General features: G+C 41.9%; 1 protein-coding gene across 3 annotated transcripts in view; it reads right to left on the bottom strand.

Annotated features, from left to right (window-relative positions):
* TMTC4 (transmembrane O-mannosyltransferase targeting cadherins 4) overlaps nucleotides 1–20,337 on the bottom strand; it is a 66,299-nt gene that overhangs the window by 27,912 nt on the left and 18,050 nt on the right. For 2 of the 3 annotated variants that reach the window (XM_040487133.1, XM_040487134.1), the window contains exons 5-8: nucleotides 20,146–20,233; nucleotides 3,365–3,465; nucleotides 459–551; nucleotides 65–229 (exon numbers count right to left, since the gene is read on the bottom strand). In XM_040487133.1, coding sequence (XP_040343067.1) covers nucleotides 65–229; nucleotides 459–551; nucleotides 3,365–3,465; nucleotides 20,146–20,233 — 447 coding nt within the window. The remainder of the gene's footprint in view (nucleotides 1–64; nucleotides 230–458; nucleotides 552–3,364; nucleotides 3,466–20,145; nucleotides 20,234–20,337) is intronic. The other variant, XM_040487135.1, reaches the window with a different exon arrangement.

Here is a 20,337-nt window from a genome sequence, read left to right as displayed (position 1 = left end):
GGACAAAGGTTCTGAAAGCTAGTGGGCAGAGAAGACAGAAGTGGAGGACAGGCTCAGCACTCACCCTGACCAGCATGCTGTCGGCGAAGGAGGCGGGATTGTCCACCTCGGTGAATGCCGGGGGGCCGGTGCCCATGATTTTCCAGCGCATGTAGAGCACCCCTGCTCCCCCCGAGGCCAGAAGGATCATCCTGAAGAAGAGGCCCCCATTCCTGAGCGTGCCAAGGTTCTGAAAGGTCAACGCAAAGCCCCTGATGTCGTGGGTTTTCAAATAAAAGTGCAGCCGAGCTCAGTGCACGTGTGCAGCACTTCTGCCCGAACTGCTCTGCTGCCGTGCTGAAAAGGGCTAGCTATTTTCAAATTCAAAACGGCGAGAAATATTTTGAAAATGGCGTTTTAAATCAGCTGGTACTTGACATTTTCCATGTCTGGGCTGGAGACAAAAAGTATATACTCACCTCTAATGATTTGTCTTTATGTAGTACCTTCTGGACCATTTCCAGAACATTTAATTTGCCTATCACCAAGATGTCAAAGACTGCATTCAAACCCTGAGGAAGCAAAGCAAGGCAATCAGTGAGGGAGAGCCTGGCTCTGATTAGGTGGCAATTACACTTCACAATTTTATTACTGAATCTCGACAAGAATTGCAGTGGCTAAGATAATCACAGGAGACGTCTCCAGCTGTAAAACAGACACCCCACTATTGTTCTTATGAAATCGGCTCATGGTGATGTATCAGATTTCCTGCGTAGTAGATCCCTGTTGGTCATAATTTCATAGTCTGCACAGAAGAGTAGTCTAAGGATTCAGGATAGCTGGAAATTTGGGGTTCCCAGGAGAAGTTCTCCAGAGGTCCCTCTTGCCTATTTTTTTTCTTTTACTATAAAATAGTCTCTTAGTGGCTTAACAGAGGGGTTACCTGCACAGTAATTATGCCTCAGAAGATAAAGGCAGCCATCAACCTCGAAAACCGAGCCATGTAAGTAATTAGTCACACCTCAAGAACGCCAAGCGCTGACTGATTTCAGCACGTGTAGTAGTAGCAGGGGCACAACATAAGAAATCATCTCTGATGGGGCTCTGGATCTCTCAGGTGCAGACTCCTGGCTGTCCGCTGGTTTTCAGGTCTTGCTGGGCACACAGCCCAGCAGCACTTCCCAGCCAGCCCTGCAGCTACGTGTGGTCATGTGACTTGAGTTTCAGCCTCCAGAACGTGGCTCAAAGCGCTTATGCATTATTTTGGAGGTTTGCTTATAACCTGGGCACCCTCCGTCACTTGGTTTCCCCTTCTGGCTGGCTGTGATGGACACCATCAGGGCAATGGTGGAAACTACACACTCCAGAGGGCAGAACCTGCACCAGCTAGCATCCACTGTGTGGACAACAGCCACCTCCACCCACAGCTGCGAGGTGAACAACAAATAACTTCCATTATGTGAAGCCAGTGTCTGGGATGTGATGCAGCTCCACTTCCGCTGGTAGCTTCCAGTAGACCCAAAATAGTTTCTTTCCAGAAGGCGAGGGCTGCTTTTGCCAGGCTAGATGGCCTTGGATTCCCTTCTCTTCCCTGCAATGGACTTTCTGTAGACGTCACCGCTGTAGGCAAGGTCAACTTGTGGAACTCCCTGACCAATCTAAAGTGGTCACAGTGCATATGGCATCTGTGGTTAAAGCTCCCCCTAAATGACTTTGGTCTTTTTGATGTGGGGCTTTGCGGTGAAGAAAATCATAAATCATCAGAAGCCAGTGGTAATTTGTGACTTTTAGAGCAAGGATCCCTACTTAACCCTCTCCCATAAATGCTGGAAGCCATTAATTATCTAATACACAGGCCAGCACTGGGTTAATCATTTCAAAGAATTCTGATTTTATTCACTCATGCGATACAGGATTTTAGTGGGTCACAGAAGACCATTTCTCCCCGGGTGTAAACCATCTTCTAGAAGGCAGAAGCTTCCTGTTGAGCTGCCACTGTCTTATACCATTTGTTTTTCTCCCTATGAGTCACCAAGGGGTGAGGGGATCACATCATTACAAGGACTGAGCCAAAAAGAATTTTGGCACTCTCCAACTGCCCATTTAAATACAGCATCAAAACGTCCACATTCTAATCAAATGTTTGAAAACAGCTAAATTTTAGCATATCTTTAGTCTCTTTAGTCACATAAATTCAACCTTTAGTGCTTTTCAAACATTAATGGGAGCCACCTTGGACCTTGTTACATGGAGATTCTGATTCAGCAGGCCTGGGGTGGGGTTAGAGATCCTAAATTTCTAATAAGCTCCCAGATGGTATTGATACTACTGGTCTTTGCGAAGCAAAGGTTTAGAGCAGTGGATGATTCTGCCACCCGGGGGATGCTTGACAATGTCTAGAGACATTTTAAGTTGTCACAGTCAAGGCAGTCCTACTGGAATTTAGGGGTAGAGGCCAGGGATGTTGCTACACCTGCCACGGTGCACAAGACAACCCTCCCATAAAAAAGAATGACCTAGCCCAAAACATCAATAATGCTGAGATTGAAAAACATTGGCTTGGAACAAACTTAAAAAAAATAATAACCCGTGAAGTTCAAGTATCTTTGCGCAGTAATTCTTTCTGCGCCATTTCTTAGCTAGCTAACCTTCATCTTCTAGACTGAGCCTCATAAACTCTTTCATCTTTGCTTTGACTTACATCAAATCCCATATAGATTTATCTGCTCTTTCTTTCCCAGGTTATTCCTATCTGGGCCATGCAAATCCCATATCTTTGTTTCCGTTTCTCTACCCCTGATCATAGCCCTAATTTCTAAGTTTTCCTCTAATAACGTCAAGCATAAAACTGGCTACGATGGAAGAAAAGGAAAGTGAATTTCAATGCCTCTCCCTTCCTGGGGCTTCGATTCTGATCAGACATAGAAGGTGGAGGCCTCTACTCTTCAGGACCCCTCCTTTCCTCTTTGATATTTCCAGTCAAGGCCAAGCACAACATACACTCAATACTTCTTTAATCAGGACCAGAAGCATTGATGGCGTCAGCCCACTGCTGTATCTCGAAGTGCGGCAATAGGACAGCACCCCGGAAAACTGAAACTGTTCTTTTCTCTTTTTCTATGGCACCCCTCCATGAGAGAGTTAATCACTGTCTGTAAGAACTTCCCACTTTCTGTTTCCCACCGGTTGCTAATGATAGTCAACTGAGACAGTCCATTTCCATGAAACACTACATGTACTAAAAGCACAAGTAACTGATAGAAGGGTCCCTGACTGGCTGGTAATGGGGTTGAGAAGTGGAGGAAGTCACAGAGGCAGGGCTAACCCGAGATGTCTCTACTGTGGCAGAGGGAGGGGCAGGCCCTGACTGCATCTCAGGTCTTACCAGCACAGTGATCCCTTGCTCTTTACACAGCATGGCCACCGCTCCCAGGAGGATACTCAGCAACACCCAGAACGTAGAATGTGTTCCCTCCTTGTTACCTGCTGATAGAGAAATGACGGACATAAACATCATGCAACACAGCTTAGCCCTGGTAGCACCAGGGATTAAAATCCTAAGCATGTGCTCTAAATAGCCACGATTTAAAAAGAGTTTGGTCTTCTGATAGCATTTCTCTGTGGGCAAGTGTATTACACTCTGCATTTCTGGTTAAACAGCACCGTCTAAATGATATACATACCCACTCTCAAGGCACATCCTAGCAGGTACCCACAGCCTGTTGGAGGCACCGCAATGAAGGCCTGGCCACCAAGATATCTCATTGCAGACTCCCTATGGGGCAAGTTCCTACTTCCTGACCTGCCAGCCACCTAACAGGCCACTCTGACAGGCTGTGTTGAGAAGTCCCACTGAGAGTGTAAGCACTGCATCTGATTATAGGATGGCCCCAGCAGTGACTGCTGCTATCACCACAGTGGTGATGGCAATGCCTGAGCTGCCCTGAGAAAGCCTACAACTGTAGGCACAGAAGTCCAGGTAAAGGCCCAGGCCAGGCTGGGCTGGGCTGCCAACCTGCATGGGGCTTCAAGCCACAACATCTTTAGAAATGGGAACTCTGTAGTAAGAAGCCTGGGGTGGGACTGACCTTGAGTTAAAACTGATGGTCCCTGAACTGCCTCCAGCCAAGGGAAGGTCTGGCTTTATTCTATTTGGTGGGTGATATCTGCAATTTGGGGCCAGGGCTGAAATGCTGGAGAGGAGAGGCCACATGTCCTTTGTAAGGCCCTCACACCCTCATCTACATAGATGGTACACATTTAAAAAAGACATAGGTTTGAAGTAGGGCAAAGCAAACCTGCTTGGAGGGCCAAACCATTAGCTTGCCTGGGGTTCCTACGAATCTTGGTTCAGTTCTGATCAAAACCAGAACTCTTGGTCCAAAATCCGGCTCTGCCATTTACTATGTGACCTTGAGCAAATTACTTCCACTCACAGTCTCAACGACTTCTTCTATAAAATGGGAGCAACATTATCTACCTACTGATATATTTGAAAAACTATACAGAAATGCCTGGCCATTTGTGTTAAAAATTATAGAAACATGGTTGTAAATGCAAAACATATCTGTAAAACACACAAGAAACCAACCACAGTTGTTTCTGAACAGTTCTAAGAAGAAAATTTGGGCAGCAGAGGGATAAAGTCTATGCTTTCCCACTGTACAGGCCTTCACATATCCTTAATTTTTTTTTTAACTATGTGCATGTTTGACAGCCTCGTTAGCTTCCACCCATTAGATGCCAGCAGCCCTCCCAGCCCTCAGTTGTGACAACCAAGAATGCCACAGGCTTTGTCAAACACCCCTGGGAAGAGTGGGGCAGAAATCACCCACACTTGGGACCAGTTTCCTGAACCAGGGTAATGACAGTGTGTGGTCCGTGCACCTGCCCTTGGATCCTGTTAGAAATTCAGAGTCTCGGGGCGCCTGGGTGGCGCAGTCGGTTAAGCGCCCGACTTCAGCCAGGTCACGATCTCGCGGTCCGTGAGTTCGAGCCCCGCGTCGGGCTCTGGGCTGATGGCTCAGAGCCTGGAGCCTGTTTCCGATTCTGTGTCTCCCTCTCTCTCTGACCCTCCCCCGTCCATGCTCTGTCTCTCTCTGTCCCAAAAATAAATAAACGTTAAAAAGCTTTAAAAAAAAAAAAAAGAAATTCAGAGTCTCAGGCCCCACCCAGAGCTGTGCAATCAGAAACCTGATGGTGGAGCCCAGCAACTGCCCTTTTAACCAGCCTTCCAGGTGATTCTAATTTTTTTTTAATGTTTGTTTATTTTTGATAGAGCGAGGGAGAGCACCAGCGGGGAAGGGCAGAGAGAGGGAGCCACAGAATCTGAAGCAGGCTCCAGGGTCTGAGCTGTCAGCAAAGAGCCCGACATGTGGCTGGAACCTATGAATTGTGAGATCATGATCTGAGCTGAAGCTGGATGCTTAACTGACTGAGCCACCCAGGTGTCCCTCGGTCAACTCCTTTTAAATTATGATTTTAGGAAAGGCCTCACAAGTGTCAGCAGCTCAGCCCAGGGGTTCAGCTGGCAGAATGGAGGTGGTCACAGCTCACAAGGCACTGTAACCTTCTGACATATGATGGAGATGGATGGCAGATAACACCCTTAAGGCTTGTCCTCTCCATGCTGTGGACATCTGGTCCACTGAGCTTTTCTCCCATAACACATCCTCCTGAGTCTGCATCAAACCACTCTCAGGATTTTCTCATATTAGCAGTTGGTAGGTAATTAAATGTCTTTAATGATAAGAACTCATGTATTACCATGGGGTCTTCTCCACAGATAAAAGGGTAAATGACCCCCAGCCAGGCTCCTGTGCCCCTCAGGGCTCACAATGGGACGGGCACTACGGCAGCTCGGGAGATGTGCTGCGGTCCCTCGTCTCAGCATGCTGCTTCCACGTCCACTAAGCATTAGATTTGATGGTTCACTAGAAACCAAATGGACCTCTCCCCCACCGCCTGGACTGGCTTTTTCTAAGCTTCCTCATTCCCACAATCTGTATTTGTAGCTTTTCTTTTTAAGTTCATTTATTTTGAGAGAGAGAAAGAGTGAGAGAGAGAGAGTGTGTGGGAGCAGGGGAGGACCAGAGAGAGAAAGGGAGAGAGAGAATCCCAAGCAGGCTCCATGCTGTCAGCACAGAGCCCAACGTGGGGCTCGATCTCCCGAGCTATGAGATCATGACCTGAGCCGAAATCAAGAGTCTGATGGTTAACGACTGAGCCACCCAGGTGCCCCTATGCTTGTAACTCGTGTGTGTGTGTGTGTGTGTGTGTGTGTGTGTGTGTGTGTGTGTGTGTTTCTAACTCTTAATAAAACATAATGACTTCCCAATGTGATGCTCCCTGTTCTTAACATTTAAAGAAGGTCCCATTTTACATTCCTTCCTAAAAAACTGAATTAGCTTGTATTTTACTTGACTGTGTAACCTGGATGAATTTCCCCCTATCATGGACCAGTGGCTTGGATAGGAAAAAAATTCCCAGTTCCACATTAAAACACCCAAAGGACAGCTTCTGAAGCACTCCATTAACACAAAGTTAAATGAGTATGGAGATGTGAAAGTAATGGGCTCAGGTTCCACTTGTCTGGAATTTAAAATGGTTTTCTCCTTAGATGGCAAAATCAGAGATTTCACTGAATACAGAAAAATAACTTGCATAGAAAACACAGCTTTCACATTTACTGATAACCTTCTTCCTAATCTCACTCCATACTTTCACCACACTTCTCAAACCCCAAATTTCTGCAAGGGACCTGGACACCTCACACCTCTCAAATCCTCTATCACGATTCTTTTGGAAGATTTCCACTCTCTACTTACCTCTTATGATTTTGTGCAGACATGTCTGGTAAAAAGCATGCGAAAGATAACGTTTCTTTGCTGAAGAAATTTAAGTTACAGTGATTTTTAAATATTATGCCACTTCTCAACAGTGGCAATTTCTGGTCAAAAGCAAAATTTCAGTTGTCAGTTACAAACCTAGGGATGGATTTATATTCAGAAAATCAAATCTTAGACTACACTGTTCAGAGAGTAGGCATTATAGCTAATGAGCACCTGAAATGTGTCTGGTCCCTAGTGAGATGCGTTGTTAAGTATAAAATACACACCCGATTTTGAAGACTCAGTATGAAAAAAGAAAATGTAAAATATTTCATAATTTTTATACTGATTTTTACATGTTGAAATTATAGTATTTTTTATACATCTGGCTAAAAACTGCAGTTAAAATTCATCCAACTGCATCTTTTTATAATGTGGCTACTAGACATTTAAAAATTACATGCATGGCTCATCCTGTGTTCCTACTGCACAGCACTGTCTATATCATGTGCTCAGAGACCAGCTCACAGATGAAATGATCTGCTCATGGCTTTAATTGTATTCCAAGTCTGCCTTCGAAAACTCAGAAAATATGAAGTGAGCTTGTCTATTTAAATCTTTCTCTTGCAACCCCCTCCCAGATTGGCCACTTGACATGTTATCAGGAGTTATAGGACTATTCATGCACACACATTTCACTTTTTCCAGTATTCAAACTGGAAAGCTTAATTTAACTGATGTCTTAAAATGCCAAAGTACATACCATTGGCACTATTTCCAGTATGGGAGTGGTCAAGGAGGGCCTTATAAACAGTAAATACTCAACTGGGAAACTGGTTCTGAGTCTGGGGACAGCCCAGCCTAGTGCACTTCTAGTAATATGGCCTGCTCTAGCATAGTTTTACCCATGTAATTCCTCAGACTCAAGACTCCTTTTTGAGTCTTGATTTGTCAAGGTGACCAATGCTAATAGTTGCCAAGATATAGCATCTCTAGATGAATTTGGGCTTTGCATTTTTTTGGGTATGCTCTTATTAACTAATGAAATTAACTTATTAACTAATGAAAGCCATTTTTTTATTTCCAAGTTTGAACATTTTAATAGGACAGCTGAAACAGATAATGATAGGCTACCTCCAACAGCTGGTGCTCAATAGGTATTTGGGGAATCAATAATTTCATTTATTTCTATGTCTACCAGAAGTCTTATATTACCACATTTGTTATGCAATTATGATATGCAATTTAATACAAAAAAGTTAACAATTCACTTTCAATGTGAACAAAAATACAGCCAGAAGTCACATCTTTTGACATTAATGTCTTGAAATTTCCTCACAATGGAAAAATCCCCACCATGTAAGAGACTCTTTAAAAAAAAAAAAGTTAAAAAAATTACATAAGCCTAATATAACACTGTATGTCAACGATACTGGAATTAAACATTTAAAAAATTACACAAGGAATATTAAAAAGGCACAGCAAAAGTTGACCGTGTTAATTTTAAATTCATAGCTGTTACAAACAGTAACCATAAATTCTGAGAGCCAGATGTCGCCTCCAGTGTGGTTGTATTTATGAATATTTTTATTCAAAACAATCCTCCCCAAATAGGGAAATCTAACTGGTACGCAGCTACATGCGAGCATCTCAGGATGTTGCGTTTACCCAGAGTCCTCTGTCTCATCTCCAGCCAGTCTGCTAAATTGCAACCACCAATGACCCAGGAGAAGGAGAAAAGGAACCATTCTTATACCATGTGACATCTCTCCTCATGTAGGAAGACACCTTGCTCTAGGATAATTATGCAGCTTTAGGAAACATCAACAGTTTATGATCCAGAGCTTCATAAACTGGCCTCGAAAATGTCTCAGTCTATGTCTGCATTATCAAAGATAATACAATCACTTAGATAAATGAGGCAAAGGCTAATAGAGTGGAGTAAGCACAGGCCAAAAAAAAGAAAAAAAGAAAAAAAAAACCCAAAATGCACTAACAGAGAGACACTTGTCAGTGCTAACACCCACAAGTGCCAACAGATGTGATCAATTTAATGAAGCATGTGCTTCGGAGCTGGTACTACTTTCTGGTGGGAAGATCTTCTTTCAGTGAAAGCATCGCATTGTATGAGCTCCCCTCTTCAGCACTCGATGCCTGGCATCTTTGCTGCCTTGAAGCTGGCACGTCATGTTGTGTGTGGGAACCACGCCACCCCGGCAGGTGGCTCCCACTCCCTCTGCCAGAGCGACACAATGAGCGTCAGATTCCCATTCCAAAAGTTGGAGCCAACCAGGCAGTGCTTCCACCCGCAGAATGAAAGAAGTCAGACGTTGCTATTCTAAAATACCAGCCCGTTCGGGGGACATCAAGTGATGTAGGAACCAAAGAAACATAAAAGCAGAGAAAAGAAAATGCACATGAATACCACAGTCAGAATTCAGTCAGCAATGACCCCAAATCTAAAAACAAGAGTCCTATAGTACATGAGATACACAGTCTCCCTATTGTTTTTTAGAGCTGCATGATTCTAAGTCAAAGGAAAACAGATGTCTTCCATCAGAATGAAAATATGAGGAAATGATACCCCAAGAGTAAGAGTTATCCTATTCTAGCTCCCCGAACTGTGGCAAGGACAGCAATAAGCAAACAACGTTTAAGAACTTACAACAACTAATATTTGGGATATTGTCTTTTGCAATAGTTTAGAATTTAAAATGGTTGGGGTGCCTGGGTAGCTCAGTCAGTTGAGCTTCTGACTTCGGCTCAGGTCATGACCTCACAGTTCGTGGGTTTGAGCCCCACATCGGGCTTGCTGCTGTCAGCCTGTCAGCTCTGTCCCCTTCTCTCTGACCCTCCCCCACTTGCACTCTTCTCAAATAAATATTTAAAAAAAAAGTATAGTTTCCCTTATAAGGACATTTCCTTTTTAATTTTTATTTATTTTAAAAATGTTTATTTATTTATTTGGAGAGAGAGAGCATGTGAGTGAGCAGGGGAGGAGCAGAGAGAGAGAGGGAGAGAGAGAATCCCAAGCAGGCTCCACACTCAGTGGGGAGCCTGACTCGAGGCTCAATCTCACAACTGTGAGATCATGACTTAAGCTGATATCAAGACTCAAATGCTTAACTGAGCCACCCCGGTGCCCCAGGACATTTCCTTTTTAAAAAAGGATTCTGTAACAAAAGATCTTGCATGGAAATATTCTATTTAAGCACCCCAACACCACCGCCACCACCACACACACACACACACACACAAATCCAGACAGAAATGTTATGTGAGTAGATTTTTGTTCATTTTCTGAAAATGCTGGGGATTCTAGAGGTTAGCCCAAAATTGCTTGTTAATAAACTCAGGCAGTTAAAAATTGCCTAGAGCTTTATAACACATACATTGCATCTATAAAGAAAGCTAATGAGGTTATCAAAAAGAAATACATCCTTTGAAAGAGATTTTTTTTGACTAGTTAAACCACTAATTTCAGAGTACTCAATGTTTTGTTCCCTTATAAAAAATATTAAAAACCTCTCTTGAACTACAAGTTTCTGTGTAACTGCTGCGAGACCTTTCTTTGAATTTATGTTCAGATCCAAAAAGAACAAAGACCGGGTCATGTTAAGCCTTGAGTATAAACAACAAACAGCATCATTATTTGTATCCAATAAATGCCGGACTGAACTTTTACCACAAAAGAGCTTTGATTCTCAGTGGGACACTTAAAATATGCGTCATAACACGAGCAACTGTCATCACTGTCATGATAGTGTGTTTACCACGTGTGCTCACTAGTCAGCTTTTTGTAAAATGCACACTGACGAGGCAGGGAAAACAGAGGAGTGACTATTTCTTAACGTAGCTCAAAGTCCAAATGAAAAAATATACACCTGGATATATGAATGTCCATTAGTATCAACCTCTCTGCTCTGTTGGACTGAAGGAAATTTAATAGAGAGTAGATGAAAGAAATTAGCAGCATAAGTAAAACTACCCTGTGATCCAGAAATTCCAGTTCTGGTATTTATCCAATGGAAATGAACTCACTATCTTGAAAAGATATTGCACCCCACATTCACTGCATTATTTATAACAGCCAAGACATGGAACAATCTAAGTTCATGGGTGAACGAATAAAGAAAAATCATTTTATATATATATATATATATATATATATATATACACACACACACACACACATATATATGCACATACACATTCTATATACATAAAATACTATATGTATTATATATATACTATAAAATATACATTATACATATAATACTATGTAATACTATATATATTATATACACACCATATATTACTTACTATGGTATATTACTAACACTATGTAATACCATGATATAGTATAGCATATTACACTATAGTATATAAAATACTATAAATATAATATATATAAAACATATACTGTGTGTGTACATATGTACATATACACAGTATAAACAAAATGGAATATTACTCAGATGTAAAAAAAGAAGGAATTCCTTCCATTTGCAACATGTTTGGACCTTGAGGGCACTGTGCTAAGGAAAATAAGTCAGGTAGAGAAAACAAATACAGCATGATCTCTCTTATGTGTAGAATTAAAAACCAAACAAACTCCAAAATAGAACAGATAGGTGGTTGCCAGAGGACAGTGGAGGTGGGCAAAGTGGACAAAGGTGGCCAAAAGGTAAAAATTTCTAGGTATAAATCCTGAGGATGTAATGTATACCATGATGACTATAGTTAACAATACTGTAATGCATATTTAAAAGTTGCTAAGACAGTAGATCTTAAAAGTTCTCATCATAAGAAAAAAAAAATTGTAACTATATATGGTGATGAATGGGGAGCCTGGGTGGCTCAATTGGTTGAGCATCTAACTCTTGATCTCGGCTCAGGTCATGATCTCACAGTTTGTGAGTTCAAGCCCCACATCAGGCTCTGTGCTGACATTGCAGAGCCTGCTTAGAATTCTCTCTCCCCCCCTCTCTCTCTGCCTCTCCCCTGCTCTCAATCTCTCTCTCAAAAGTAAATAAATAAACATTAAAAAAATATGGTGATGGATGCTCACTACACTTACTGTGGTGATAATTTCACAATATATACAAATATTGAGTCATTATTTTGTACACCTAAAACTAATAAAATGTTATATGTCAGTTATATCTCACTTAAAAAAAAGAAGATGCACATTTCAAGGAAAATAAAGAAATTAATAGTACAAAGGCCACAGTCATCAATTCTGTACAAATGCACTATGATAAGAAGAGAATACTTATTGAGAGCCCACTGTGAGGTGTGCACAGGAAGGAAGAAGTTAACAAGGAAGTATGGAAAACTAGAACATTCCACTCCTTGAGTATTCTGAATGCCGAAACCTTTATTTTAATCAAAATATACTGGACCATAAGCCCTTCAAGGCATGGACTTTCTAGTTTTTGTATCCCCAACACAGGACACAGGGCCTGGTACAAAGGACACTCTTAAGGTTTGGTTAATTATTGGTGAAAGAATGGATGACAAAAATTGATAAGCCTGTGTGCTATTTTATATTTTAGAACAGAATCAGAAAAGTCTTATCATGGATGCTTGACCAGAATCACTTTTGCATATAGGGTTCTTACTGCTTCTTCTCTATGATGGTATTATTAGTTTATGAAAGTCTTGCTCCTCTTTATTTATTTTTAAGAAGGAGAAAGAGAGAGAGAGAGAGAGAGAGAGAGAGAGAGAGAGAGAGAGAGAGAGAGATTGAGATTCAGACTTAAGCAGGCAACCACGCTCAGTGCAGAGCCTGACACTCAGGGTTGATCCCATGACCCCAGGATCATGACCTGAGCCAAAACCAAGAGTCGGACGCCCAACCAACTGAGCCACCCGGGCACCCGTGAAAGTCTTGCTCCTCTTTAAAAAAGACTCTTATCCACCATAGGTATGAAGCTGAACATTACCATGCTGTGTAAGGATTATTCCAGAGAGTTCTCTATAAACGTAGGTTCTATTCTTAGTATGTTTAAAAAGGAGTATGAAAAATCTGAAACATAGAAAAGTGGCTGAAAACACAGTGTCTCTATCAGCAAAGACTAGGAAAGGCTCTACCAGACTTGGTGGGAATAATGAGACAAAGGGGGATTCGGGAGTGTGGAGGGGAGGAGTGGCTGGCAGAGCTGAGGGGGCTGTCCGATGTGAATGGAGCAAGTGGGCGACAGGGCTGGGCATCCACTCACCAGCTCACCATGTCCTGCCCTGCTCTGCTTGCTCCTGAGATTACAGCAGGTGGAGCTCAGGGCGCAGAGCCTTGTAGGGGAGGAATCAGAGAACTGCCTTACGTTTTGGAAATGGGACTTTCCCCGGGGAAGCTAATAACTGAGTGTAAGTCCTTCTCTTTCGAATACAGGTTGCACTGCCTCCGGACCTGCAAGGAACTTGGGAGGCAGAATTCAATCATACCATCCATACTCCGTGATGTGAAAACAGTGAGCGGGACTGAAAATAGCAGTGAAAACAGTGAGCGGGACCTGAAAACCAACTCAAAATGATGGAGAGTGCAGCTTGAGAGATGGGTGTTTTCAACCACCTACTTTAAACTCCCAAGGGGGAAAAATGATTATGATCTGTAACGCAAAGCCTATGTGGGCAGGTGGATACAGTCAGAGGACAAAAAGGACACAAAAGACCACAGCCAAGAATAACTGGCAGGGTCAAGACACTGAGGCTGGATGTGTGGAGAGGGGCAACCTCATAGCTTTATATTTTCCAATGACTAAATAAGCTGACAGAGACTGTAGAAGGCCATTCACTTCAGTCTGGAAGCAGGGCCACAGGCCTCATTTTCATTTACCCTTGCCTTTTCCTGAAGGGGGTTCAAGTGAACAGGAAAACAGATCCTGGGAAGGTGGGGTGACCTGTAGACAAGAGGTCAACAGAAAACCTTTTTCCTAATTGATCCATCTGTCTTCTGTCCTAAGGAACTTCAACCTAATGAAAATCTACTCAGATTCTTAAAAGGCTCTCCACAGAAGCCACATTTACCACTGCTATCTGTGTGCAAACATGAAGTATTTCCAGGTTAACTTTCTTGAAAACATTTCACATGTAACATTAAAGGCCCAACAATCTCTTTCCATTTTTAAAGCAAACACAACAAATGTCAAAGGAATGCTACTGAACCAAAAAAGAAAGATCATGTTGCTACTACTGTTAACACAGTTCCATCCAGACTGGAATATACTTCACCAATTTCTCAAGAATCAATGTATTAGTTGAAAAGCCATCACACGTTAAAACACTTTTACCTTTGGTATTAGTTTCCAAAGGCTTTACTAAAAAATTTATCTTCTGTAGAGATGGCTCTTGGAGATAATTTTGTAATTTACAAATGAGTTTAACACAGATGCATATGTCAGAATATGTACATTTGTGAAATGAAGGGGGGGGGGAAGGTAAATACTAAAGGAACCAGGGAAAGAATATAAGATGTCTTTAGTTTTTCACCATTCTCTGAGAATAGTCCATACTAAAGGAGGCTAATAAATGTATCAGTTCACACTTGATAGAAGAACTGTTAGTCTTCTGATAGTTTTTTCATTAATCCACCCGAGTAATCTTGAGAAATAGTGAGACGTTTTATTCTATCTCCTACATTATGTGTCCCACATGTTAAAATCTATCAACATTTAGTATTTTCTTCAAAAAAAACCTTCTGATGTCTTTGACAGGCATTCAGTATAGGGAATAGAGTCTTTAAGGGAGGGATGTGTTAAAATTAATAAAATGATTGATTCTTCATTACAACTTTAGAGTTGTTTTTGATAAAGGCCAACAGATTTAATTTTTAATTTTATTTAGGAGAAATATGATGAATAAATTATCCTCTGTAATTACAAATGCAGATTTATTTGGCAACTTAAGAACGTGAAGTACCACCGTCTATAATGAGCATAAGAGTGAGTAGAAAATGGACTCTCTCCCCCTCTCCCACTTCCCCATTCCGATTGGGTCTTATGGAAAAGCCACAAAATGGTACTCAATGTGCTATGAGGCTGGGGCAGGTGCACTCTGTCATCCTACTGCTCCCCCTACCAGATCCCCAGGGCCATGTGTATCTTAGGAGTTTTATGATCACCATAGGTGGGGAGATACCGACCCCAGGAAGAGGTGGACATGCCTAATTGCTAAGTTAACTTTCAGTTTCAGGAAGAAAAGTTACCACCAGTATTCTCTGTACTTGAAGCTGTTCTGTTCAGCTGTCCCCAACCTCTGCTCTATCAGAAACATGGTGAGTCAGAAGAAAACTGGTGGTTTTATCTCAGTATGATAAAATAATGGTAACAAAGTGGGGTGCAGGGTGTTTGGGTGTAACCAAGTCCTCGGTAAGCATGGTGCAGTCTGGGGCCACTGGGGTCACCCTTCTGCTGTGTCTCAGCAGAGCTTCAGGTCTGAGACAACTGATGCTCCAAGACATAATCTGCCCCATGTTCAGCCTGTACAGGATGGGATGGAGGAGGGGCAGTGAGTGAAAAATCTCACAGGCCAACTCCAGTCCACCCTTGGGAACTACGGGTAGTTTCTATATGGATGTTCTAGGTACAATGCGTAGAACATCAAAACAACACAGCTTGTGCTAGAAGAATTTACAACCCTGCCTAAATCTTTTTGTAGAAAAAAAATAAGGTTTAAAAGAAGTCTATTGTTCATTTTTTGAAAAAGTCTATTGGGTACACCAATGTTCAAAGCAGTACTCACAGTAGCCAAAAGGTAGAAAGGACCCAAATGCCCACTGGCAGATAAATAAATCGTGATATATACATACAATGGAATTATTCAGCTTTGAAAAAAATTCGGACACCTGCTACTACATAGATGAACCTTGAGGGTGTTATGCTCAGTAAAATAAGCCAGACACAAAAGGACAAATATTGTATGAATCTACTTCTATGAGGTACCTAGAACAGTCAAACTCATGGACAGAAAGTAGAATGGTGTTCTCCAGGGGCTAAGGAAGGGTGAGCAGGGAGTTGCTGTTTAATGGGTACAGAGTTTCACTTTTGCAAGATGAAAAAGTTCTGGAGATGGACAATGGTGATGGTTGAACAGTGGGAATATATTTAATGCACTGAACTGGTACATTTAAAATGGTTAAAATGGTCAATTTGATGTTACGTATATTTTATCACAAGAAAAATAAGGGAGGAAAAGTCTATGGGGATTTAAATAATATAACTAAGTCTTTGTTTTGCTAGGGAACTCCCACTAATATACAGGACATTAAAATATCACAAGAATCTGGTCCTTGGGTCATTTTCGCCTTAGGATAGCACTTTTTGAAAGGCAAACTGTGTTAGAAACTCTTTCAGAATCCTGAAAGCAAATGTTAAGGTTAAGTAGCCCCGCTGACACTTACTGTGGGGATGGACACCACCTGGGAGTTGAGGGGAGGGAGAAAACGAAGGAGATGTTGTTCAACCTTCTAAATGGTTGTCTTCCAAACACACAGAGACCTCAGGAGAGGCAGAACCTCAGGCCTCAGGGATGGTCCCACGTCATTAACTACTGATTTGTTTCGTGTAAGGTTGAAAGGAAAAAATCCTTAGAAATGGATTGTCTAGATGTCTGAGATAAGCACAATGTTTTAAAGATTAAAAAAGCATGTCATTAAAATCTGTTGATGCTTAATCTGGTGACTCACCTGGCCTTTAAAAAGAAAACAACTATTTAAAAACAAAAACAAAAACAAAAAACATCCAAAGTGGAGGTATGGCAGTAGGGACCCTTATATCCCCCTAATTTAGCTCGAATAATGATCGACTTCTGGCCAGTCTGGCCACATGCTTCCTGCCTCCCCTCAGATTAATTTGAAGCAAATCGCAGACATTATACCATTTCATCCACAAATATTTCACCATGAGTCTCTAACAGAACTGTTTTCAAAACATACCTGTGATGCCATTATCATGCCTAATAATTTACCAATTTGTTAGTAGAACTGAATGTACCTCCTGGCTATTTCTTTTTAAGTTTATTTATTTATTTCAGTAATCTCTACACCCAATGTGGGGCTTGAACTCATGACCCTGAGATCAAGAGTCACACGCTCTTCTGACTGAGCCAGCCAGGTGTCCCCCTCCTGGCTATTTTTAATGATGGTTTTGATAAGCTTTGCCTCATTGGTCCAATGAGTACAGGGAAGCAGAGGAACACAAGGCAGCTGCCGTTGGCTTTGAAGTGAGTTAGACTCCAGTGTGAACCCAGTTCTGCCATAAGTAGCTGTGTGACCCTGAAAAAGTTACTTAAACTGTCAGTCCTACATCTGGAAAAATGGGAAGTAATTCCACAAAGACTGTTACATACTTAAATGAGAAAGCGTGTATATATATATATATATATGTATATATATATATATACACACATATATACATGTATGTACACACACACACACACACACAATACACACACATATACATGTGCCACTAGATATAGCCAATAAATGGCAGCTATTATATTAACAGCAAAGTCATCTATGTTTATAAGTAAAAAATTTTCTTCTGGAAACCTGTATTAATCATTACTAAAAAAAATTTGGAACCACTCAGATGGTGACAACAACCCTGAAAATCATCTGTCTCAGACATTGGCAAACTTTGCAAAGGACTGGGCAGTAAGTGTCTTAGGCTTTCAGGCTAGGTGGCCTGTGTCGACATTATGGAACTGACGCTGTAGGGCAAAATCAGTCCCAGACAGAATGAAAATAAGTGGGTGTGCCTATGTCTCCATAAAACTTTATATGTGGGCACTGGAATCTGAATTTCATGTCATTTTTTATATGTCACAATAGGTTACTATTGGTTTTTATTTCCCAGCCACTTAAAAATGTAAAAATCAGAGAGTCGAGGAGGAGTCAAGCCCAGACAGCAGTGTAAAGGCTGGAAGAAAAATACCTCAACAGTTGAAACCCCAGTGCCAGCAAGCTGGGGCCAAATCCCTGGAGGTTCCAATCTTGCCTGTCCTCCAGACCTCTTTCCAACTCCCCCAGCAGCTGCTGGGTGATCCAGCTTTCCCCCTGGGTGCACCCCTCATCTTGTACCACAACCAGGGGATCCAGGGTGCTCACATCTAGGTCCCTACCCACCTCCTGTTCCTGGCATGCCTCCTGTGAATCCCTTGGCACATGGCATGGTAGGACCAGGTATGGTGATGGCCAAGAAGATGCGGAAGAAAATGAAGAAAAGCTCATAAAAAGACACACAAACACCACAAGCATGCCAAGCATTCTTCTTCTTTCTCTTCCCCTTCCTCCAGCAGGGACTCTGACTAAATACAGGGCCTGGACCCTTCCCTCAAGCCTCTCAAGTTCCCATCAAGCTTCAGATGCCATCTTGTACTGGGGAAAATTAGCCCTCCTCCCTCACCCCCCAATCAAGCCTTACTCTGCTGTTCAGACCTGTCTGGCTGGGGAAAATGGGACAAGAATGACCATTGGCTAGGGGTGCCTGGGTGGCTCAGTCAGTTGAGTGTCTGACTCCTGATTTCGGCTCAGGTCATGATCTCACAGTTTGTGAGTTTGAGACCTGCATCAGGCTCTGTGCTGATAGTGTGGAGTCTGCTTGGGATTCTGTCTGCTCCCTCAGTCACTATCTCATTCCCACTCTCTCTCAAAATAAATAAATAAACTTAAAAAAAGAAATAAGAGAATGACCATGGGCTAGCAAAGACTGTCTTGTCACTACTTGGACGGAACTTTTAGCTCATGAGTTTAGCAGGAGAACAATTTTTTGAGGATGGTGAGATCTTTGAGCTAAATGCTGAAGACAAGTTTAGGATCTGTAAGATATGATTTTTTTTAACTTTCTTTTGTAATACTTGTGGTTGGAAGGTGTGTAAATTTAATTATGGAAAAAAAAGAAACTACCATTTTTGAAATGGTAAAAAAAAAAAAGTTATAAAAATCATTCTTAAAATTTGCCTGAACACATGATCATTAAATTAGGTAGCAATGGCTCAATGTGTATTTTGGAAAAAAAAAAAAATCATTCTTAGCTTGCAGGCCACATGAGAAGAGCTAACGGACTTGATTTGGCCCATGGGACCACCCCGACTCCTGCCTGCCTGCCTGCTATTTACCAGCCCTGAGATTTCAATGTCACCAGCCCCAGCACACACAACATTATGAATGAGTGGTTTGCTCTTTGTGATCAACAAGGGATTAATTCACAGAAGGTACCAAAGAACAAGCATTAGTATATGACAATAACAGGAAAGTCCTGGACCCTGGACCATACCTGAGCCTTGAGAAATTGTGGAAAAACCTCAAGGAGGCCAAGGTACTGAGGATATTCCAGAGGAAATCATCCCTGGAGCCTTCCTTCTTTTCCCTTCACCCCAACCCCTGATATAAATCATTGATTGTGACACATAAGGAGAGTTCTACAGTCCATAAACTTCTAACTTCTTCAGATACAGAAACTGGACACGTAACTGTTGCTGGAGCTGGCAGGTATGACTACTACATAAGCCAAGTTCATCACACCCAATGTCTATGATCGAGCAACCTGGAAGGTATGACTTGACTTGGGGATGACTGGAGTCCATCTAATGAGCAGAGCCATAAACGGATTCTCTGCGTCTCACTAAGTGCACCTGCTATGCTGTCCGAAGACATTCCTCCATGCCCCCACCCCGACACACATACCCAATGAGTCATTTCAATTCCAGCAACAATGACTTTCTTTGTAAGTACTAATAACACTCCAATGATTAAAGCAAGAATTTGATAATCCAGGTACCTATCCACAGCTAGTCATCTGTTCCAGCATTTTTGGTTTTTTTTAATTTTTTTTTTTTAATGCTTATTTATTTTTGAGACAGAGAGAGACAGAGCATGAACAGGGGAGGGTCAGAGAGAGAGGGAGACACAGAATCTGAAACAGGCTCCAGGCTCCGAGCTGTCAGCACAGAGCCCGATGCGGGGCTCGAACCCACGGACGGCGAGATCATGACCTGGGCTGAAGTCGGACGCTCAACTGACTGAGCCACCCAGGCGCCCCCCACTGACAGGTTTTAATAAAGACTAAACAAAGGTGCTTCCCCTACAATTTTACTGCCAATAAAATTACAAAAATCAACCACGACTGTGTAGTAAAAGCAGAAGCTCTTGGTTTCACCACTCAATAGAATGGCCCCGTGTGAACACTAATGTATGAAGTTTGTATTATTAAAAAAGCAATGGAATAAACACATATCTAAAGAGAGACTTTTTGACCCACATCCTCGCAAAGTGATAAAATTATATAAATGGATTAATTTCCCATCTTAAACATAAGAAGGCAAATATCATGCTTACTTTCTCTAAATGCTTTACAGTAGCCAAGGAAAGATAACAGAAAGAAGAGGGCACCCAGGAGGTCTGCACGGCCGACAACACCAGCAACCTTAAAAGAAGGAGAAGAAAAATAGATTTAGGTAAAAAAAAAAAATTTTTTTTTAAATCCTAAATGTATAAAAAATTTCTTAGAAATGAAAGGCAAAAACCTTA

The sequence above is a fragment of the Herpailurus yagouaroundi genome, unplaced genomic scaffold (genome assembly GCF_014898765.1).
Source record: "Herpailurus yagouaroundi ecotype Mexico unplaced genomic scaffold, PumYag 164, whole genome shotgun sequence".
NCBI classification, from domain to species: Eukaryota; Metazoa; Chordata; class Mammalia; order Carnivora; family Felidae; genus Herpailurus; species Herpailurus yagouaroundi.
Note: the sequence above shows the minus strand (reverse complement) of the source record. Positions and strands in the feature narration are given on the sequence as shown.